Source organism: Heliangelus exortis, chromosome 29 (genome assembly GCF_036169615.1).
Source record: "Heliangelus exortis chromosome 29, bHelExo1.hap1, whole genome shotgun sequence".
In the NCBI taxonomy this organism is placed as follows: Eukaryota; Metazoa; Chordata; class Aves; order Apodiformes; family Trochilidae; genus Heliangelus; species Heliangelus exortis.
Window position 1 is genome coordinate 2,893,157 of NC_092450.1, and position 23,327 is coordinate 2,916,483.

General features: G+C 42.6%; 1 protein-coding gene across 9 annotated transcripts in view; it reads left to right on the forward strand.

Annotated features, from left to right (window-relative positions):
* The window catches only part of TLK2 (tousled like kinase 2), a 43,415-nt gene that overhangs the window by 8,593 nt on the left and 11,495 nt on the right, over window positions 1-23,327 (forward strand). For 7 of the 9 annotated variants that reach the window (XM_071728489.1, XM_071728491.1, XM_071728492.1 and 4 more), the window contains 11 exons: window positions 3,377-3,448; window positions 5,698-5,767; window positions 6,793-6,836; window positions 7,678-7,773; window positions 10,420-10,587; window positions 11,161-11,256; window positions 14,048-14,140; window positions 15,553-15,663; window positions 16,988-17,124; window positions 18,485-18,637; window positions 22,069-22,135. In XM_071728489.1, the coding sequence (XP_071584590.1) occupies window positions 3,377-3,448; window positions 5,698-5,767; window positions 6,793-6,836; window positions 7,678-7,773; window positions 10,420-10,587; window positions 11,161-11,256; window positions 14,048-14,140; window positions 15,553-15,663; window positions 16,988-17,124; window positions 18,485-18,637; window positions 22,069-22,135 (1,107 nt within the window). The remainder of the gene's footprint in view (window positions 1-3,376; window positions 3,449-5,697; window positions 5,768-6,792; window positions 6,837-7,677; window positions 7,774-10,419; window positions 10,588-11,160; window positions 11,257-14,047; window positions 14,141-15,552; window positions 15,664-16,987; window positions 17,125-18,484; window positions 18,638-22,068; window positions 22,136-23,327) is intronic. The other 2 variants (XM_071728494.1, XM_071728496.1) reach the window with 2 other exon arrangements.

A 23,327-nucleotide genomic window follows, 5' to 3' on the forward strand; every position in this document is an offset into this window, starting at 1 on the left:
AGTCTCTTGACAGGGTACAGTGGGTGAGTGGGCTGGAAGTGGCATCCCCAAAGTAGTCTGGGCTAGAACAGCCAGATGCCTTCTTCAGGATCAAAATTTATAAGCCCTTCCTGTGTAAATTATTGCATGTTTATGGTTCCCTGCTTCAACTTCCCCAGCAATATTCTGATGTTGCTTAGTTGGGGTTTTTTTTTTTCCCTCCAAAATTCAGGTTTGTGCCTTTAATTCCTTTTGTGTCATGACCACTTAGAATGGTTTGCTAAATTACCATTTATCCAGGGGCAGTGGGGGAGTTAAACAGAAACAGTAAGGAATGATAAAGCAGAAATTTGAAGGTTTTGTTGTTTGTTTTTTTTTTTTTAATACCCTCACACACTGACTGTTGGTTGAGGGGGAGATGCTGAGGTGTGGGTGGTTTCTTAAATCCATTGTCTCAACCTGGTGCTACAAGCAGTTGATAACAGGAGGTTCTGTGTGAAACAGGATATCTGGCTGGATCATCAGGAAAACTTGCTGTTGATTTCTCTCCCCTAACTATGTCAGAAGAGGTGTAGCTGAGGACTCACCATGTTCCTGAAACATCCCTGCAGCTTTGGTGCCTGGAGTACAGCACGTTCTCCCAGCCCAGTTGTGTTTCTGTAGTCAGAATACCTCAAAACAAGACTTTTGCCAACTCTGCCATCAACAAGATGCTTCAGCTCCTTGCCTGGAAGGAAGGCTGAATCCTTTACTGTCTGGGAAGTGGCAGTGAAAAGCCCTCTAGAAGATCATCAAGGGAAAGGAAAGCTCATGAAGTGGAAATGGGTCAAAACTTGGCTACAAAGAAGGAATTCTGCATTTATTCACAACCTCAGTGCACAGGAACTGGTGTGAGACTTTCAGACATCTGGCAAGCTCTTCTTTTCTGGTTCCATCACTAAGAAGTTGGTTCCTTTTCACCTTTCTCCTGCTGCATTGAGTTCAATTTTACAATTTTGTCAGTGTAGCTTCTAGAGGAAGCTTTTAAGTAAAGGGAAAATAGGTGGTTTTGCTCTTCAAGAATCTGTGTTAAGAACTGATCTTACACTGATGCAAAAAATGGGTTGGATTCTACATAAAATTCCCACATGGATTGGTGGTACAGGTGTTGTGGTACTGGGAAGAGGAAAAACTGTGGATTTTCTAAGAGCCCTTTCTTCCAGCTGCTTGCATTCCAGAACTTGACATTCAGATGCAAACTTAGGGGATTTTTTTTTGTGCTGGAAAGGATAAAATTCCTTTCTCAGGATCTCAGGATCATTTGTATTCCCAGATGGCCTCATCAGTGAAGTTCTTCAGGTTACCCTGGAATACAGGTCCTGGCTGGAACCTTCCCACCCCAGTGTTCCTGAAAAGCTCAAATGTGGCATTTTGGGAGCAGCTGCTCCTGTCACTTGCTGTCCATGTGCAAAATGGAAGGAGGGAGATTGAAACAAATGTGAAAACAACTTTCCCTCTCCTCTTCTTCATGTCACAACCCCAGCCTGCCCATCTGAGAGCAGCACATGCTCATTTTTTTACCATCCTCCTGCACCTACTGAAGCTTTCACAGAAGGTTGATGCCTTGAACCTGCTGCCTGGGGGTTGAGTTCATGTGAGGAAGCAAAGGATTTGAGAGCACAGCATTTGTGCAGTTTATAAACAAGCTTTTGACATGGGTGAAGAGGTTAACTTTCTGCTGCCACCTCCTGTAAGCTGCTGCTTTTTTTTTTTTTTTTTTTATCAGTGAGCCAGGATGTAGCTAAGGTGGCACTTCTGTTAAGTCAGCTTGGCCAAGGAGTTGGATCTGTGTGATGTGTGAGCTATCACCCTGGTGGTGGGGAGTTTTTCTTTAGAAAACAACTCTCTGTTCACTTGGTGTATTCTTGAAGAGTGGAGAGAAAATATCTTGCTGGTCTGGAGCTGTTTGTGTGCAGAATTGATGAGGGGCACCTCATCTGCAATTTTTCTTCAAGTAATTTGCTTTTCAAGCTACTCAATGTGTAGTTTCTTGAGCTGTTCAAGTGTTGTGGTTGGTTTGGTTTGGTGAAGTAACTAAGCAGGTCCTTTTAGGGGGAAGAAATCTGGTAGTTAACATTTAGAGGGTAATGCAGAAGGTAAAGAGAATTTTGACTTTATGGGGTTGCTTACATGGAAATTGGGGGGAGTAATAGGTAGGTTGTGTCACAGTTTTTTTTTAGTTTAGTGGTGGTTTTGGTCTTAGAAATGGGCAAGGGAGAAGTGTTACACTCAAAGAATCCCTGGTGGCATTTCCCTGAGGTGTTAAAGCTTCTTCCCCACCCCTCCCATCAGTCTCCCACTCAGGTATATGAGAAAAAGTGGCTTTTCCTTGAGGAAAGATTGGTTGGTGGGAAGTGGTTGCTGCAAAACCCAGAAAGCTAAAATAGAATGAATCTTTGAGGAAAAACTGCTCACAAGTTATTAATGGAGAGGTGGCTTTATACATTCCATCAGTAATTGTGAATCTTGGGTTTATTCCTTTGTCAAATTTGTCTTGATTTCTTAAGTCAGATCTGTGGGAGGTTATTTTTGTGGCAGAGCACCAGGCTAAAACACTGACTTGGCATAATTCCCTTTCCTTATAAAAACCAGTATGGATACAGCTTGGAGAAAAATCATTTCCAAAATTCTTGGGTACATAAAAATGCAGATGTGTATCCAGCAGAGCCTGCAAAGATACAGGCAGGCTCTTGGTGTACCTGCTTATTATTTGGATTAAATCACTTCCAACTTCTTGGATTTGTGTTTTATCCTGCTAGGAACAACTGCTCTGTTGGCTGCTCAGCTGTGGATCTGTAAAATCCTAGTGGGAAAAATGGGTGCCAGTTGTAGTGCTGTGACCACAGCTTTCTCTTGTTCACTTCTTAGTGTTAAAAGAGGCAGAAAAATGATGTATTTAAAGAAAAAAAAAAAAAATCAGTGGGACTGCCAGCATCATGGGACAGGAATAGGTGGAAGATTTCCAGGTGGAAGATGCCTCTGAATTCTTAGCCCACCTGAAGAGCTGAGCTTGGAACTACTGCTCCTGAACAAAAAGTTTGGTTTCCCAAACCAGTTTTAGGAATCTTGCTTTGGTTGTTTTGTGGATGGGATTAAATGGGCTATGAAATAATTCAAAAATATCCCTGCAAAGGTTGGATCACTCCATGAGAACAAACTCTCCAGCTGGCTCCATTCTTGCTCCAAGCCACTCTGGAAGTTTTTTTAGTGCCCCATCATGTGCCTGGGTACTTGACCCATGTTGCTGCTGCCTTCATGGGATTTTTAGAACAGGGTAGTTAGGCCAGAGGTGCAATGTTTGGTAGGATGGATCTGCCCTGGAAGTTGTTTCTAACAATCTTTGCTTGTTTTTCACTAGGGTCCATTAAATAGTGAGTCTTCCAACCAGAGCTTGTGCAGCGTGGGTTCCCTGAGTGATAAGGAATTGGAGGTAAGCAAGCACAAATCCTCCTTATAATTGGGTTTAAGGTGGATATGATTCAACTGAAAACACAGAAGGAGTTGTGTCAGAGTGAGTGAAAGGGTGTGAAAGGGACTAGTGGAAGTATTTAGTCTGGATCTTAACCCTAGAGTGCTGAGAAACACTTCTCTCAGTAGCAGGCAGATTTTACCCAGCTCTGAAACCCCAGAATTTGTAAAGCTCAGCTTGTGAAAATGTTTTCAGCTGCTTTGTGATTTGTTTGCTGGTTTTGGCCAAATAAAGAGCCAGGGAGTATTAATGGAAAAGTTTGCCTTACCTATCACATATGTGGATTTGCAGAACTCTGCACAAAGTGGAGCATTTTTATGAATCATTCTGGGGAAGTGTGGGGAGGTGAAAATTGATGCTTTGTCCTTGTTTAATCTCACTGCTTCAGGACTAGCTGTTTCCAAGCACTTGCTAAAGCAGCAAAATTAATTGCAGAGTTCTATTTTTACTTTAAAATCCCCCATTAAGAAAGCAAAATCTCAAATTTAAAGGGGTGTTCTTCTGCATTTAAAGAGCTTTTCACGTGGTCAGCAGGTAAGTTTCGGATGATGTTTCCCTCCATTATAACCCTTACTGATGTGTCTGAAGCTAAGTTTTGAGAGTGCAGTATCTTAAACTTCATACCTGTAAGTATAGTTAACAGTGAAAACCCAAATTGTTGGGTTTTTTTTAATTAAACAGTGAAAAACCAAGTTAATTTTTTAATGAACTTGTGTGGAGCGATTGAGGTGGACCACGCTGACATAATCCAATCTACCATTCCTTGCTCTTTCTCTCTCTAACAGATAATGCTGTGTGGAATTTTTTATTATGTAAGGACTGGAATGGCAAAACAACTTCCCCAGAATCTCATTAATATGCTCACAGCTCCAGGGAGGCTGTCATGGAGCCCATGGTGTTACAGTCACACCAACGCTGGTCATGAGTTGTTCTTCACCAGGCAGTGAGGAGGCTACAGCACTGACTTTTTACACACCCAGGAGCTGGTGCAGCAAGTCTATAAATAGTTAAGGGAGTTTTCAGTCCCCTCATTCTAAAAATTACTTTGCAGACACATTAGCCATTGTCTTAACATCCCCTCCATCTTCCTACCAGTAACATGTCACTGACTTCCCAGTTGGTACGATGGGACTGGAGATGTCCAGCATCCCAGGTTTAGTTTCTGGTTGTGTCAGCTTTCTGGTTTTTTATCCTTTTTTTATCCTATTCAAGGAGGTAGATTGATTTCTCTGCTTCCTGGCTGCAAGTCTTTTGGCAGAGATCTTTTTTAAACAGAGTACTTTGGACTTTGGTTTCCAAAGAGCATGAAACTTAGGTTTACCACCACAAACTTTCTGGCCATGGCTTTCCCTCCCCCAGAGCTGTGATTTGCACTCTGTGGGGTTTTTTTTTCCTGCCCCCAGGCTACAGTTTAGTGGTGGCTGCAGTGACTGTGAAGTGTATAGATTGAATATTAGTTGGGACCTTTTGGGATAAGGGATGATTTTCAACTGACAGTGATGGAAATGACAAGGTGTCTTCCTTTCCAGCTGCTTTTAATGCAGTGCTTCTTAATATTTTCAGCAGGTTTGGCCACAGAAGTGACCCTGGTGACAGGAGCAACCCAAAATCCAGGGGAATTGCTGCAGCTGTGGCAGTTTTCTCTTGGCTTGGGCAGCTCTGCCTTGTTTTGTGTGAGGTTGCAGCTGGGCACCACTGGACAGTTCTTGTTGCCATCTGCAAAGGACTTTTTTGGAAGAAGCATTAGCTGCAGGCAAGATGATTTGTCCTGGGAGACTGTTAGTAGCCACCAGAGAGCTGTTAGTAGCCACCAGAGAGCAGATTTGGGTGTCTGTACTAAAATATCTCACCATTACTCCTTTTGCACCAGTCCTGGGATCACTTTCTGCAAGTTTTTTTTAAGTGTCTGAACTTACTCTGCTAACCACACGAGGTAATTGAGCAGTAGGGGCTGGCTTGCTGCAGCTGGAATAGGAAAAAAAAAAAAATTCACCTCATTGCTCACTTTGTTCTCTCCTTTTGACAGTGCATTTATCAGAAGGCAGCAGCTCTTTGGGAGCAGTTGTTTCTTTTAAGTACCAGAAAGATGCAGCAGAAAAGTGAAATGGCTGCTGGGGATACGGAGCAGATTATTGTCTTTTTTTTTTTTTTTTTTCTTTAAAATCTTGGAATAACTGCAGAAATGTTAATTTTGAAGTATTGTTTAACAGACTCCTGAGAAAAAACAGAATGACCAGCGGAATAGAAAAAGGAAAGCAGAAGCATATGAGACCAGTCAAGGTAAATTCATCCTGACCCTGCTGCAGGATTTCTGTTCATTTCTGCAGGTTTTGCACAGTCAGTGTCCTAGGAAACTAATGGCTCTTCTCCAGGGTGTGTCAGGCATCTTGTTATAAACTACTCCATGATGCTGTAGTTCTCTTCTGGGAGCCTTGTTATCCTCACTGGCAGGGAAATGCTTGTCTTCAGCTTATTCTCACACAAAACTATTGCATTTTGATGGGACAGGCTGCCCAAAGGCTTCATCTGGCTTCTCTGAAATGTTGTTTTGGTCCTGCATCACTGCATATGCAGCAGCCAGGCTTGAAAATACAGGCTGTGTGCTCTCTTCTTTGCTTTTTGAGATGGATGCCTGCCTTGTTAAGACTCAGTTGTCACCATAACAAATCAGAGAACAAACTGTGCTCGAGTCTAAAGCAGGCAGGGCTGTCTCAAAATGCTGAGGGGAAAAAAACCCAGTGTGTTCAAGGGGCATTGGGGCAGATTTCTGTTTCATTCTTCACCAAAAAAGTAACAAGGATGGTGTGGACAGAATTGCTTTGATAATATTCTAATAAGAGAAAAGGGGTTGTATTAATGAGCTTGTATTAAGCCACCACTAATTATCTGCCTTAACTCCTAAAGGAATGCTTGGGAGAGATCTAATATGCACTCATTTACCTGAAGGCAGAGGAGTAAAAGTGCTCTTTGACCTCTGTCCTTCTCTTGAAGGGAATTTTGGAGAACCCAGGCAACACTCAGTGCCTTGGTGTTTTCTGAGTACTTGAGCAAATGCTGTTTGATTGGATTTGACATGTTTGGAATGGAGAGTTAATTGAATTGTCAACTGTAAACCCTCCCAACAACAGCACAAGAGCTGGAAGCCTGGGGCACTGTGTTGTTGTGCAGAAGCTGTTGTTGTGATAGGTGTAGCACCCTCCTCCAGGGAAAGCAGAAAGAGAGGGGTGGTTTTTCAGTGTGGTATCCTAATTTCTGTACTTTAAAAGACCAGCTTTTTATTTTTCCCCTTTGTTTTCCTTTTTTAGGAAAAGGCACTCCTAGAGGACATAAAATTAGTGATTATTTTGAGGTAAGCAACTTGACATTGGTTGAGAAATCTGCTCCCATTATGCAAAATCTGGAGGTGGAACTCTGTGATGGGACTTGTGTTCCTTGGGCCATCAAGTTAAATAATAGCTGGGAGTCCTTGATTGATGATGTTAACCTGCTCAAATCTGTTCAGGGAGAGGATATGAGATTTTTGCAAGTTGTTTTGTTGTGGGGTTTTTTTTTTTTTTAATTAACATTTCTTGAACCCTTGAGAAAGGAGATTTTTAAAAGAGCAGCCACAGCAGTGCTCGTTGAGGGTTGATTTCCATTGCAACCTGGATCTCAGATGTGGCTGTCAGTCTGCAAATGTTTTGTGATACAGATGCAGTGTTAGAAATGAACCTGTCTTCAGAGCCCTGCTGATTTGATTAGGAAGTTTTTTTTGGAAATGGGGTGCACAAATGTGTGAATTTCTGGACCAACTGGACCAGCTCCTCACTTCTCTGTAAAGAGCTTAGCACAGGTGCCTCGGGGGAGGTTGTACATTTCTGACCACTTCTGTGGCACACAGTTGAACACATCCCATCAAGAATAGGCTTCCTCATTCTCTCCAGGAAGTGAGTGATCTGCCTCCAGGTGTGCAGGTTTTTATCTTCATGTTAAAATGAAACCTGCAGTCAGTGCACACGTGGATGTTTGCCTGGAGCACTTCCCTTGCGCTGCGATTTTTTTCTTTTTTTTTTTTTTTGATAACATGAAATCTTCCAAGTTTTCCTCTTCAGTTTGTTTAAACGAGTCCCTAGAGGGTGGAAAGCTTAATTTTGCTGAAATACCATTCCTCTGTGGTATTACTGATGGTCAACTCTGTTTCTTTTGGCCAGTTTGCTGGGGGAAGTGGCCCAGGAACCAGTCCGGGTAGAAGTGTGCCGCCTGTCGCCAGGTCCTCCCCTCAGCATTCCTTGTCCAACCCCTTGCCGGTGAGTGTTTTCCCTGGGGGCATGGCTTTAACGAACTTGGGGGCTGTGCTTCCAGACAGGCAGTAAAAAGGTTCTGAAGAGGAAAGAAGTGGGTGGGTGTCTCTGGGTCGAATGATTTGGTTGATTCTCTCTTGCGCTTCTGCCTTGGAAAAATCAGAAAGGAGGTGTGGGCAGCCAAGCCAGATGTCTCCAGACTGTCCCAGTGATTAGTGCAGTTGTAACTGGTACAAATAGCAAGAGTTGAAAGCATGCAAGACATTGTTTTTAGCATGCTGTGTGGTTACAGGTAGATCACTCTTGTTAATAGGTGGAATTGACATTAATTATCTCGTGTTCCGTTGTAGCTCAGGAATTTCTGCAGCAAGTTGGGAGCGTGCTGGCTGCTTGGGTAGCACCACACAAATGATATTCCAATCCTGATTGGACCCTTTGGGGATACTGAAAACCATAATTAGATTGAGAAGGCCTTTTACTTCTGTTTAGGAGCATGTGCTTTGTAAGGAGCATTAGCAAAAGCTTGCAAAGAAATATGGGTACATGCACATCTGTTGCTTTTTTTTTTTTTTTTTTTTTTTGTTACATAATTCCATTTTGCTGTCACAGCACTTCTCCAAGATCTGAATGTGAAGAAATAACCAGTATTTTTAGGCCATTTTAGCACAGCTAAAGAGATTTCTTTCAACTAGCAAAGCAATATTCAAAGGCTCTGGTGTCTGATCTGTAGTTTTTGAACATTGCCTGGGCCCCTCTTTACAAATCTTCAGCATTTGTTGAATGTCAGAGAAGTCTGGAGCATTGTGGGGAAGGTTAGAATTCTGCAAACCAAATGCAAAGTCTTTACTGATTACATTATTCTGCAGAGACCTTTGCAGAGTCATGAATGTGTACTGAACTAAATCCCAACCCCAAATGTGCTGCTCAGAATTCAATATCTGTAGCTGGGTTTTCTAAGCTTTTGATGCTACTTTTAAGGGAAAATGTCAGATACACTTTGAGGCTTTTTTTGATATTTACAAAAATTAAAAGATCTCTGGTTAATTGAAGAGCCCTTCCTCCTGTCCTATTAATTCACTAATACACCTCTTAAAAGAGATGTTTATGACAGAAATGTCATCACAGAATGCTGCAGATGTGTGAGGCATTAGGGACAGTTCTTTATTCCAACAGCTGCAAGTGTTTATAGGCCAAGTTAATTCTTTTTTTAGTTGTTTTGTTCACTTTTGAGTAGGTAAAGGTTAGTACAGAGCATTTCTCATCAGGTGAAGACTGCTGAGTGACATTTAGTTTGAACCAGGTCAGTTTTTCTCTCTCCTCCACACAGGTTCTCTTTTCTTTCCTCTTGCACCTTAACCTGTAATATTCACTTACTCACATCAAACTATTATGTGTATTTGTGAACTCTGACCTCTTACAAGCTCAAGTATCAGTGGCTTGACCTAAGCCCCAAAAGATGGAGGGATGAGGAAAAACTGGAGCAGCTTGAGTGTCTTACACACTCATGGATGTCAGTATGGTGTAGCAAGAGAGTGTGAAAATGTTTTTCCCTAGGAGACAAACCTCCTCCAAACATGTGAGTTAATCTACACTGTACTGGAAATTTTCTGCAATCAGAACTTGCAGAGGGATTGTAATGGCTTTGGGATCTTAACTTCTTGTCTTCAAATCTCTTGACTGCTTTGAATTGCTTCTCCTTTGATCAGAAGAACCATCTGCAGATCCTCAGACTCTGGCAAGGTCACTGTCATCTGCAGGCATTCTCTGGGGGAGGAAAGCACACTCTTGACATTTGTTAAGTTAGCCAGAAAATAGGCTTCAGGTTACAGCTTAGGTTTTTAAGAAAAACTGAAGCCTGACCTGAGTGGTTTGATGTGGCAGATGCCTGGCCTGGCTTTTCCAGGGAGGGCAGTGGGATTCTGAGTTCTGTAATCAACGTGGCTCAGATAATTCTTGTTCTTAACCAGCCCGGTTCCTGTATTGCTCTTTGAAAATGACTTTACTGCAGGAGAAAGGGGGTGGCCTTTCAGAACTGCAAGGCATCTCCTGAAGATTTTGGAATTAGCAGTAGCACTTTGCTTATCTTGCAGGAAATGGGCCCAACTGTAATGCCAGCAGTGAGGTTACTGAGGTCCCAGGGATGGTGAAGTTGGTGACGTTTATGAGTTCTGACTCGGTTTACTTCACCAGAAGAATGGATGGTTTGTGACATTGGCTGGTTCAAAATGAGTCCTAAAAACCCATCAAGTAGCATAATTTTGAAAATAATTTTGAAAGCATTGACTGAAGTCACAACACACCAAGATTTTTGCCTCTGTTTTTTCCCCCTGCCTCTAAGCCACCTCCCAAAGGCTGGGGGTGCGTTACCTGCCAAAGACTTTGGTCTCCTGGGTTCGTTTGTTGCTTTTATATTTTTTTTTAATTAACTTCATCCCCTTTTTGCTGTCTCCCATTGGAACAATCATTTCAGGAGCCCTGTTAAGAATTATCAGCCCCTCACCATGCTGCCTGCCCACTCCTGAGCTGCTGCTTCGCTGACAACACTTTTGGCAGAGTCGGAGAATTTGTTGTTGGGTTTTCGTTTCTTTTTTTTTTTTCTTTTAAGAAAAAGTTGACTGCATATATATTTTTTTTTTTTTGCCTGTGTTCCAGAGGCGAGTGGAGCAGCCTCTGTACGGGGTAGAGGGCAGCACAGCAAAGGAACCCCAGGAGGAACACTCTGCTCTGCCAACCCTGATGTCGGTGATGCTGGCGAAACAGCGGCTGGAGAGTGAGCAGCTGGCACAGAGGGGAGGTGGCCTCTGTTTTACTTTTGTCTCGGTGAGCAGCCCTGAAAAGCTTTGAATCCCAAGGGATGTTTCTAGTTGAAGGGATTTTAGGGGGATTTGAAGCTTTTCTGCTCCAAGACAGTGGTTAAGTGCAGCCTGGTTTATAGAGGACCAAGTCCAGCACCTTCTGGTAAGTTTTGTCTTCCTTGTGAAGAGTGCTAGGTCCCAAGCTTTGCTTGTTTGGTTAATAAAATGATTTGAGTTTTGAGTTAACGACTCAAAATCTTCTGTAGATGAAAATAATAGCATCTGAGAGACCAATCTGATAGGGGCAAAAGATTGAAGTATAGTCTTGCTGTGAGAAGTATTTGTTTTGGCCTCGCTTAATCTCAGCTGACATGAATTATATGAAGCTTTTAAAAGCTTTGTCTTTTAGCAGGTTGGACAAGACTTCTTGAAAGAAACTGACTCTTGTTTTAATGAACTAAATCTCTAGAGCATTCTTAAACATGAAAGCATGGTACCCAGGCCAGGCTGCACCTCCCATGTAAAGAGAATTTTATCTGCATGGACAGCAGTGATCGTGCTGAGGTGCATATAACCATACACTGACTTTCTTTTGCAGGCCCAGCAAGGCAGCCCATCTTCTACTGGATCAGGGAACACTGAGCATTCCTGCACTTCCCAAAAACAGATTTCCATCCAGCACAAACAGTCACAGGTATAGCTCACTAGATGCTACAGCTCTTGGGGATGAGATTGAAGCTTGCTGCAGCTTCACACCAGGGGATGCTGCTTGTACTTGACGTGGTTTCCAGGGGAAAGAGCCAGTCTGTAACTACTGATTGAAGCAAATCACTCTGAACTTTGTTCCTTACCCTCTAAAGGATGCCTTTCAGTTGCTGCTAATCTGTTGCAGTTTGCCTAATCTCTTCCTGAGGTTTTTCTGGGTCAATACCACGGGCAGTTCTTCAGCTGTGTATAAATGTGCTCAGGAGGAGAACACCTTCACTGTGGTTTAGTTCTGGTGTATCCTCAGTGTTTCTTTCTCTTTTTGTAAGTGAAGACATGAAAGGAACCTGAGGGATAGGTGTGAGTGCCTCTCTTCAAGCTCTGAGTTGGGGGGGTGTCCCCACAAATATCCACAGCCTGGCTGTGGGAGTTCTTTGGCCTCTGCAGACTCCACCCATGGCACAGTTTGTCCTTTCCAAATGAACTGGGATCCTGACACTGTTTCTCAGCAACTTCACTGACCTGGAGTCAAGCAGGGGAGTAGCTCTTTTGACTGTGTTGCAGTCCTCTTCTGTGCCTTTTAACTTGCTAAGATTCTTCTTCTGGCTTCAAGGCAAGATTTACTTTTAGCTGTGTCATCTTCCTCTGTTGCTTATAAGGATATTCAGCTTTATCTGCAGTGCACCTTGCTTATTTCTTCTCCAAGCATGCTTTTCATCTTTTTTTTTTTTGATTTTCATCTCTGATTTCTCCGTGACTGACCCTTCCCTGGAGTGATTTTTAAACAATCAGGTTTGTGTCAATCATTTTGTCACATCAGCCTCTGCCTGAGATGATTTTATTGCTGGGGGAAATTGATTCTCCATTTCCCCAGCAGGTGGTACAAGTTCATTATGCATGAAGAACAGCAGTTGGACCTCTGGGGATACTTAAATAGCTGAACTCTCTGAGCTCTCTTGTGTCACCAGGGTCACATTTGTGGTCTGTATTGTTAAAACAGTCTGGGAAGATCTGTTTCTTGGTTCTGCATGGAGAATTCTTGGGTGAGGATGATGCCAGAACTCAAGAACTTGCTGTAGATAAATCTTGAGGTTTCAATCTTTGCTGTCCCACAGCAGTGCTTAAAAGAGTGGCCTCTCCTGGAGGGAGCAAGCTGGTTTTATTACCATCTTAGCATGCCCACTGGCTTCATCTTTCTTGAAGAGGTTGACACATTATCTGAGGGCTTTCTATCAGTTCTCAGCTTCAGGGTATTCTCCAGAGCTCTAGACAGAACCCAGGAAGGTGTTTTACTGCACAGTTATGACACATAGACATTCTTGGGTTTTCCTTCCAAACCTCTTTGATGGTGAGAGGGTTAAAAAAACCCCAAAACACCTCTTCAGTGACTTCCAGTTTGATTCAGTTCTGCCAGTGCCAAAAGCAGCTCAGCATGAGCAGGATTTTCTTAGCACTTGCAGCCAGTGCTCTGAGGCAAGGTGTGAGTTGGGATGAAGTCTCAGGGAAGAATCCTGAAACAGGACTTGCCATGAGCCAGCCCAAGGATGTCTGAGTGTAACAACAGTTCCTTATTAAAGAAACTTCCTGCTGGGGAGTGCAGCCTCCATTCTCCACAGCCACACAACAGCTTCTGTCCCTTGTGCTTCCTGCAAGCTGTCAGGAAGTAGAAAAAAGTTAAGGCAGAAGTGGGGTGAGCTGCCCAGGCCTCCTCTTCATCTTTTGGGGTTCAGGCTCATCTTGCTTGGTGTGCTGTGCTGGCAGATGTTCTTTTTCATCCTTCCCACACTGGGCCTGTGTGGAGAAGCAACAGTTTGCCAGGTGTGGCAGACATTTCTCCTGAAATGTGGAGAACAACTAAATAAGAATTCCCCAGGTAAGTCTCCCCAGAACCAGGGCTGTGGCATAAATGTGGAATCTGTGTGTGCAGGCATGGAGCCTGAGGCCCTTGGGTTGATTCCAGGTTGTTTCAGGTACATAGTGGCTTCTTCCCCTGTTCTTCCCCACCCATTAATCAGAATACTAAGTCTGAAATATGCTCTGTTCTCTAGCAATAAGAAAATGTCTTTTGTCTCCTGGTCTGAGTGTAACTCTCACTTCAATGGTGAAGGTATTTTAGCTGTGCTGCACTCCATAAAACTTCCCAAATAGGTTTTGCTTAAGAACTGTAAAGCACCTGTCCCTGGTGGGCACTGATACATCAGTTTGTCAGAAACAAAGTCTTGTGCCTCATGTTCCTGCTGTCAATTTGTTATATTTTAAAATTAAGACCTCTATTACAACCTTAAAACCCACAGGTACTGTCTTTTGCCTAGCAGATGGCTGGCTGTGCCCAGGAAATATCTCATAAATTTGATATTCCAGCTCAGGGGTGGAGATCTGGTGACTTTTTTCTCAACCTTTTTTCCCCTGCAAGCTACTTTGCACTGCAGGAAAAGACAGGGAATGTCAGAGACCCCCAAGGGGTGGACAGAATTAACTCTAAAACTGAAATTTGCAGGACATGGAGGATGTTGTAGCCTATGAAGTGTTAGCAGGTTGTTCTCCAGAGCAGCTTTGTGTCAACTGACTGAAACTCCTATGTGGGAGGAGCCCACCATGCAATAAAAAAGTGAAGAATGGAAAAATGTTCTTCCCCACACTGTTAGGATGCAGGGAATCAGTTCCCTCTTGTTAGACCTGACTGTTCAGAGAAGATCAGTGTGATGTTACATCCTGGCTCTCTGAAATCCCATCTTAAATTGTTCTGAAATGTGGTTTATGGTGATTTTTTTTCCCTACAGTCTGACCTCACAATGGAAAAAATATCTGCACTAGAAAACAGTAAGAACTCTGACTTGGAGAAGAAGGAGGGGAGGATAGATGACTTATTAAGAGTAAGTATTTTAAGTGGGACAACTCTTCTAAAAGCTGCTATTTAAAGACACCTAAAATGCATGTTCCAGCCAGGCTGCACACAGGATTTTGTGTACCAGTTGTAAAACCAGCAGTGGCAAAACAAAACAAATCCACTCACCCCTTCCCTGCACAATAATTGCCTGGCTTGGAGGTCTCTGCTGGGGCCTGCTTGATTCCACAGGCAGTGGCTGTGGAGCTGAGAGTTGCTGTTTGTGTCCTCAGTGTTGGGTTTTTTTGATTTGTTGCATGTTTTTTGTGCATTTTGCTAGCTAAAGTCACATGTTTCTCTTCAGAATTGTTCCCCTCCTCTAAATACTTGAGGAGCTGACTGGTTTTTGGTTAGTAACATGTTCATAGCCTCTCAGTGGGCTGCAAGGGTGTGTTCTGAAATGCTCCAGAGAGTCAGTGACATGTGTAGAGGTGAGGAGAACATCCTTTGGTCAAAGCTAAAGAACAAAGCTTCTCTTAACCCATTCAGTAAAAGGAATATATTTAAATTTAGGAGCTGGTTTTAATGGAGGAGTTCTAATTGCTTTAACTTTCATCAGCTGGAGCAGCATCTCTTCTGAAGTGCTGAAAAAGATTACAAAATATATTTAAAGGAGAAGGAAGGCTGTGTGCCTGGTCTCAGTAGCTAAAAGAGCTGAGACAAGCTCTTAGAAACACAGAAGCTCATGCAGATTTCTAGGAAAACCATCCATGAAGCAGGAAACACTTCTGTGTTGGGTTTCTTTTGTTGTTGTTCTCTAATCTTCTTCTATTTTTTTTACCCTTGGCTGTTGAATCTGAAGCCAGACTCTTGATTGGAAGAGGGGATGGTAAATTGAATTTTTTTATCAATGAAAATGGCAGCACATAAAATCTGGCTGCATGCTGTGGTGATGTTTAAAAGAGCAGCTGGTACTGGGAGCTGTGCACAGACTGTTAGCAGAGCTGATGGATAGGAACTCAAACAAGAATTTAATTGAAAGTACAAAGGGAGTTAGTTACTCCATCCTTTTCCCTCTGCCAGCATTGTGGCTAAAAAGGGAGGAAAGTCCAAGGATGACAAAGCTATTTTGAGGCTTGGTAGCTGTGGCAAAGTCTTCAGTGGTTTAAAATCTCCAATTTCTTGATGCTTCTCATTAGTCTCTTTGTACTTGAGTTCCTGATATGTAAACCAGGGTGACAGCACTGCCCTGTATTAAGATTTGAGGGGGTTAAAAATTGAAAAGCCTGACTTGGATGTTTTGATAAGAGGACCCAGGTTTCTTTTCTTCCCCTGCTGGTTTGCTTTCTTTAATCCCATGCCTAGAGCTAGCTGGAAAAACTTCTTCCTAGGTGCTGCTTGGTTTGGCTCTGAGTGATTTAAAGTCAAAGGCTTTATTTTTTTATTTTTTTTTACTTTTAGGCCAACTGTGATTTGAGAAGGCAGATTGATGAACAACAAAAGATGCTGGAAAAGTACAAGGAGAGGTTGAATAGATGTGTAACCATGAGCAAGAAACTTCTTATAGAAAAGGTGAGCAGGGGCCATTCCACATCTCTGCAATCACCCCTCACCTCCTTGAAAACTTCTCTGTCTTCTTTCAAGCAGTGAAAAGCTGGTTTTGTGGCTATCTTGATAAAAGACAACTGGAATTTGGCCTTGAATTACTTCTCTGCAAATAGGAATGTAATGCTGAGCTTGAAATGGTTCTGAATATTTTGGGTTGGTTCCTTTTCACAGTCTCAAAGAGTCATCTCCTTTACTTGAGTGAAATGGTGAGCAGGCATTACTTGATTTGCAAACTCAGAGACCCTAAAAAGCAACATTTTCCAGCCCTGGCACTGGAAGAGAAGTATCCCATTGTGCAGGGAAATTGCCAGATAGACTCTGTGACATGGGCAGGTGATTTAAACCTTTCCTTTTTTCAGATGGCAAAGCTGGAGGTGATTGCTTTGTTTAACACTCAAAACAAGGCATTAAAGACACTGGGGAAAGTGCCAGCCTGCTGTTTACCAGCATCCAACCTGCTTCAGTGTTGAAAAGATTTCCAGATATCTTGATGGTCAAACAATGAGGGGCTTTGATTGCTCTTTCACCTGCTGGCTAATTACATCTTTTGTTTGTGGGCACTGGATGGGCAAAGCTGCCAGGGTGCTGGCCAGGTACATGCAGTCTGTTTGAGGTGATTTTGTTAGAGAGCTGATTGTTCTTGGCTGAATGGGAGGATTTGTAACTCTTGGCCAGGTGTTTCACAGACCTGGTGTTCAAATAGAATCTAAAGCTTAAACCTGACTGACTGAAGCTTTGCTGCTCTCAGCTCAGGCCTTGGAAATTTCCTCTCACTTAACCAGAAACACCGTGCCAGACAGCACCAAAAGTTCTTGGGTGACCTAATTGAGGTTGTGTCACTTCTGGGAGTGGTGCAAGTCTAGGAGTGAGCCAGCTGATTGCTGTCTCTTGGTTTTAACAGTGATTTAAAGTGCATTTTCATCCTTGAATTCATCACTCTCCAGTGAAGGAGCCACATACGGAGTGAAGCTTCTGGTACAAAGGGATAATCCTACTGCTAGACTGATTGCAACTGATGACAGGATAGGTGAACTGCCTGAGTAGTAACAGGTTAGCAAAGGTGAGGTTGAAATGGCAGCAAGGAGGCAATCAAACAAATGCCTCCCAGCCCAGTGTGAAGCAGCAGGAATAATGGGATCAGTTCTTTTGGGATAATTCTTATCGGAGGAAGCGGCACTGAAACGATGGGAAGTGGGAAGAGTTGGGAGTGATTTAAACCACAGCACAGCTGTGTTAAGACACTGATTTAGGTGGTTTGTTTTAACTGGTGCTTTGGTTTTGTTTTCAGTCAAAACAGGAGAAGATGGCATGCAGAGATAAGAGCATGCAGGACCGATTGAGGTTAGGACACTTCACCACCGTGCGGCATGGGGCATCTTTCACCGAGCAGTGGACAGATGGCTATGCCTTCCAGAACCTCATCAAGTGAGGATCTCTCTACCTTCAGAGGCAGAAAATGGCAAAAATTCAGCAGTTGTGTCTGATGGTTTGCATGTCCAAATGGGAGAGTGGTGTGACTGGGTGAAAGGATCAGAGAGGAGCTCACGCTGAGGATGGGGAATGTTTTCACGTGGAAGTGAGGAATGTGTTTCCACTTAAACCTCCAGAGACTTGAAACTGGAATCAAATTGTTTGAGTTGGCCTCAGGGCTGGGTTGACTGGGCTCAGTGCACCTAGCTGGCTGTGCTGGGGAAGAGTGGACAGATCTTGCATCTATCATGAAGCAATCAAATTCATTTGCATACTTGCATGTATTAGTCGAGGCTAATTAGTGCCTTTTTTTTTAAGTAGCAAGTAGAGAAACTTGAAAGAGAAAATCTATACTATTTAACTTTTTTTTTTGCCTCCTGGTAACAGTGATCAAAGGGGCTGCAGAAACCTGGCAGTGAAGATCAGAGCCCCTTTTATGCAGGATGTTAATGGAAATATCCAGTGAATTCCCACCTGGCCTAGACCTTTAAGTAGGACTTGGCAAATTAATTGCATTAGAACTATGTGTGATCTTTTAAAATGATACAACTTCTCTGTAGCCAGATAGGGAGGTGCAGCTCATGTTAGGTGCAGATTAAGGACTTTGTAATTCCTCCTTAGTCTGTGCAGCAAGACATGAAAAAAATACTTGTGCAATATTTACCTGCAGCCTCAGTCTCTTTTAACAAGTGAATTAAGGATGTAAATGCTCAAGTCATTCAGACTGGAAATTTCAAGGGTGCTTTTATCACTGTAAAATGTTTTGAGATAGTCTTTTTATCTTGGAGGAGAGACTGTTTCCTTAGTGAAATTGGGAACTGTTTATATTTCAGGGAACCAGGGCTGCTTTAACTGTACCCTTGAAGCATAAGGGTATTTTCTCAGACAGTGTCAGACTTCAGGAATAGTTTTAACAGGAGAGTCTGAGCTTTAGAACAGAGCCTTCTAGGAAAAAGTGTGTGGAAACTTAGTGACTTATCATGGAACCCTGGCTTTTCCCTGAGGTTAGCAACCAGCATGAATAAAACCTTTCACTGACTGAAAGCATTCTATGGGCCAGGCAAAGAATCTCCTTTTTTATATAAAAATATGCTTAAGCAACCTGAGGCATAATGTTTGGCACATCCCCCTTTTTCTCTAGAAAAATATTTTGCTCCTCATCTTCAAAGTTTAACTTGAAATTCAGTGCTCCAGTTCAGAGCAGACACTGAAGACAACCGAGTCCACTCCACCACTTACCTGCTTCGTGGGTTTTTGGGGTTTTTTTTTTTTGCTTTTTTTAATTTTTTTTTTTTTTTCTTCCCCTTCTTTCCAGGCAACAAGAAAGGATAAATTCCCAACGGGAAGAAATAGAAAGGCAACGAAAAATGTTAGCAAAAAGGAAGCCCCCTGCAATGGGACAAACCCCTCCAGCCAGCAACGAGCAGAAGCAGCGCAAGAACAAGACCAATGGAGCAGAAAATGAAACGTAGGTTGAGTGGCCTTGGTGGGGGCTCTGCAGAGCTGGGAGCTTTGATTAGAGCAGAAAAAACTCTACTGGGAAATGGAATCTTGTCCTTGCCTCTAGGCTTCACTCCATGCACAAAATGAATATTGTGGAATTAGCCTGGCATTCAGCAACAGCTGGCTGCAGTTCTAAATAGTTTTCAGTGGAGTAAAACAAGGAGGATTGCTGAATCCAGACTTTGTATGAGCTGGATTTTTTTTTTTTTTAAATGCAGTGGGTTTTCCAGTATTCCTCTTGAGTCAAGTTTGAAAAGTGGTGTCTTTTTCCTCAGTGTTGGAACCTCAGAATTGATTTTGGTATCTACTACAGGGTGCTTTTTTTAAGTAAAAAAAAAAAAAATTGTGCATATTTAGAAGGCTTTATTTCCATGGGCTTTCTGGTGAGGCTTTTCAAGCAATTAATGGGTTATACTGAAGGAAAAAGGTGTTCTCTCTAAAGACAGTTCATTAAGCACTGACTTGTATCTCCAGAGCAGTCAGGGAAGTTGAAAGGTGGTTGAAGTGCTTCCCTTTCTTCCTACAAAAGGTTCTCTTTTCTTTCCTACCTCTTTTGAAGTTCCTGATACTCTTCAGAGTCCCCCTGTTTTCAGAGGCAGGCTGTGTCTCACCAGAAATTTAGAAGATTATTCATTTGGAAGTTTTTTGCAAGTTGGAAATATTTTAAGTGGGAGACTTTCCCCCTTCCTACCCCTTTTCCTTTACAGTTTTTATTTTGTTGCTGTTGGCTAAGGCCATGACTTTCAGTGACACTTTTCTTCTTGCTCTGTGAAATCTCCTGGGCATAATTTGACCACAGAGTTCCTGGAGCCCTTGGAATTCTTGAGCTTTCAAAGTGCATGGAAAGCCAAAGCTCCCACTGCCTCTTGCACTCACAGCAGAGATGCCTGGGTGAATCAGACTGCTCAGGGTGCTCCCCAATAGGGTGCTGGTGCCTTCTGCAAGTAACTAACTTGAAATACAGACATTTACCCTTTTTCCTCCTTGCTGGTTTATCATTCTTCACTGATACATTTCAGGGTTTTTATCTTTGTGGTTCAGAAGAGCTTCTTGTGGCATTCTTGATAAAAGCTGCTTGCCAGTGGATGGATGTGGCTCATGGGGAGGGTTTTAGCTTAGGAAAACATGGTTTTTGCAAGTCAGCAGAAGCAACTGTACTGCCTGACTCCTTGCTTAATCAGTAGTTACCCTGTAAATGCATTTTTTTGGACCAATGTGGATCCAGGTACAAAATGTTCTGATGTCTGGGGGGAGGATTTTCCTGTGGAAAGAAAGAGGCAAGTTGAATATAAATGTTTTTGAAAGTTGAATGGGAAGCAGCCAGCCAACCTCCTTCATTGATTTTTTTTTTTTTTTAATTTTTTTTTTTTTTTTTTCCTTCTTCTTTTGTTCATGGCTGTTGCTGTGTCTTAAAAAAGGAGAGGAAGGTCCCGTGATGCAAATTGAAACACGTGCTCTGCTGAAACTCCTTTTTACTCTGTGAATGAGAAAAAGCTTTTCATTCAGGAAGATTGAGCTGCTGGGGCTTTTTGAGGTTTGCTGGGGCAACCTTGGAGTCTTCAGCTGTGCCAGGAGTAGTGCATTTCAAGCATGTTTCTCTAAAACAGGGCAGTGTTTGTCTTTAGAGCCCCCTTGGTTTTTGGAAGGCTTGCTGCCAGCAGGCAGCTATTTTGGGCAGTGTTAGCCTGGTGGTACTCATTACATCTCTTGCTTCATGAGCAGCCTGTTGAGGTGTAGATTTGTGTATCTTTGTGCCCAAGAAGATGAGGAGAGCTTGCTGCTGGTTTAGTCAGGTGTCTTTTTATTCCTTTTTATACCATGACACCAACCAAAGACCAAAACTTTCCTTATACAGTGACACTGACCAAAGACCAAAACTTTCCAGGCAGTCTTTTAGGTGATTTAAAAAGTCAGGCTGCTGCTGGGGGAAGTGTGTGAATTAGTGGGGTGTGAATTAATTTGCTTTTCTGTGAGAGGAGACAACATGGCAACATTTCTGGGACTGGCTGTGGTTTCTATGTTTGCAATAAGCAGCTCCTTCTGGTCCAGACCCTTTCCAAGGGGGCTTGGCTTGGCAGTTTGGGGTTAAATTGATCAGCAAACAATTAAATTGATCAGCAAACAATTAAATTGATCAGCAAACAATTAAATTGATCAGCTAACAGTTCAGTTGATCAGCTAACAGTCTCTGCATTGTTAACAGCAGAGAGAAGTTGGGGCATTTCAAGAGGAGCAATTAATCAGCTGGTGATTTCCTCCTCTCAATTTACTGCCCAGTGAGCCAGGGTCCTGCTGGCTGCAGGACTCCATCCCCTCTCCATCCTGGTTGTGGTTTTGCTGCTGTGGAGTCCTCATAGAGAAACCTTTGTGCTAAGTACCATGCAGAGCAGAGCTGCTGCAAGAGGAATCCTCCTGGGATATGCTTGGAACTCTGGTTGAGTTCAAAAACCTGTATTTATGTGCTGTCACATGTATCTCTTGTCTACCAAGTCAGTCAATGTTGATAGGAGCTTTGTGACTTGCTGTTCACATGTGATGCTTTTGCCCAAGTCCTTTTTGGTTGTAGGGAGAAAGGCAGTGAAATGATTCTTCTTTTTAACCCTAAGGATCTCAGCACATGGTTATTTTTTGATAGTGATGGGATCTGTCACTATTTTAGTGGAAAGCTGTGCTTTCTCTCTGTCTCATGTGGCACAAAGGCTATAAAAGACACTGAAAAAGTTCTGAAAAAAAATGTTTTGATCAGATACCAAGGATGGAAACTTTGCACATCACTTATCATCAATAAAATCCCCTTATCCCACTGCTGCTTCTAACTCTACATGAAGTCAAAGAGAGGGAAAATGGATCAAAGTTCCCAAGGTTTCCCTGAAAGGCAATGCTCAGAGCCTGAGACACAAGTTCTGTATCCCAGATCAGAGCTCTTTTTGCAGTAGCTGTGTGGCCAGGGGTCCCAGAGTGAATGCTGGGTTGAATTACTCACCTTTTATTACAAAGAAAAATATAAACATGAATTAGTAAAGGAAACTTCAAATGGGAAAGTAAAATAATGAATATTTGTGCTTCAGTGGTCTGTATTTAGATTAGGGCTTCACTTCCTTTGTTAAAAGTCTCTGTTAAAAGTTTTTGTTAAAAAATCTACCTTTCACTAGCCTGACCAGGTATTTTAGGGACTTGGATTTGAAATCAATATCTGCTTTATCAAGATTTAAGCTTCTGCTCTGCTTTTGCTTGACTATAAGGAAACTCAATACATTGCAGAGTACACCTTAAAAATTTCCTGCCAGCTGTTGACACTGCACAGCTGTCACTCCCCCTGCTGATGGGTGTTTTCCAGACAGTTTCTTTTATCCCTTCCACTAAACTTGAATGCTCTGGCTCTCTCTCTCTTTGCAGGTTAACGTTAGCAGAATACCATGAACAGGAAGAAATCTTCAAACTCCGACTAGGTCACCTTAAAAAGGTAAGAACTGCAGAAAAAGTTGGTAGGTAGGCAAGTTTTTTATTTGGTGAGCTCTGAACCACAGCATTTCTTTTGTTGAGGTCACCAGAGTTTGATCATTTAAAGGATTTTGTCACTTGGAGGGGCTGGGCAGGAGTTTGTAATAAGATTTTTGTACTAATGATTTTAGGCAGGGAGTTGCATTTATATATATATAGGTTATTTTATAATCATATTTTTGTCATGATTTTAGGCAGGGAGTTGCATTTATATTAGGTTATTTTGTAATCATATTTTTGTCATGATTTTAGGCAGGGAGTTGCAGTGTTCTGGTGCATTTTACTCTGTCACTGTCCCCTGGTGCTGGTCTCTGTGTCTGATGTGGGGGAACACACAGGGACAGAGGAAGGGAAGGCACTTGTAGGAATGCAAGAAAATCTGCAACCATTAACTTTCCCATTTCTTTACCCTATGGAATAACCAGCACTGTCAGTCACCATCCAATAAATTCTCTTGGCCTTTTGGAACTGGTGGTGTTGAGGTAGTTGTGATGCATTTTTGGTTTCAAATATTGGCTTCAGTAAGGACTGGACCTGCAAGTGAGGATTTATTTCAATATGTTGGTTAACTTTGAAACAATTGCAATAACCTATCAAGAAGTTCTCTGAGACACTTCAACAGGTACTGAAAGAAAAGAATAATTGTCTTCTGCCATTCCCTGATTAGCTGTGAGGTCTGCTGAGGCCAAAGAGGTTTTTTTTCACATATGAACCAAAGAGGAAGTGTGGAAATGTGTTGCTGGAGTCCTCCTTTTCTCAGCTTCTGCCTGAGCTCTCTTTTTCTGCAACCTTGACAGACAAGAGGGATGCAAAATCTCATTAATGCTGCTCTCCACCTTGTTATTTTCAGTGGTGAGGAGAAGTTAATGTCCACATGGAATCCCCTGGCACTCTGCCCACAATATTTTATTGACATGTGACCACAGATAAGTGATAGGGACAGGAGGATGCTGGAGGCATCCTTGCTCTGCAGCTTCTTGCATTGCTGGAAGGGATTCATTGCAGCTCCAACTGTGCTGGCATGTAGTGTGCAACCCTGGAGCAGAGGAATTCCTGGGGAAATGGACCTTGATGGCAACTGAAGTAATGTTCTGGGATCGTGGCATTGTCTGAAGCTCCACTTTTGGAAACTGGCTTATTCTTGCTGCCTAAAA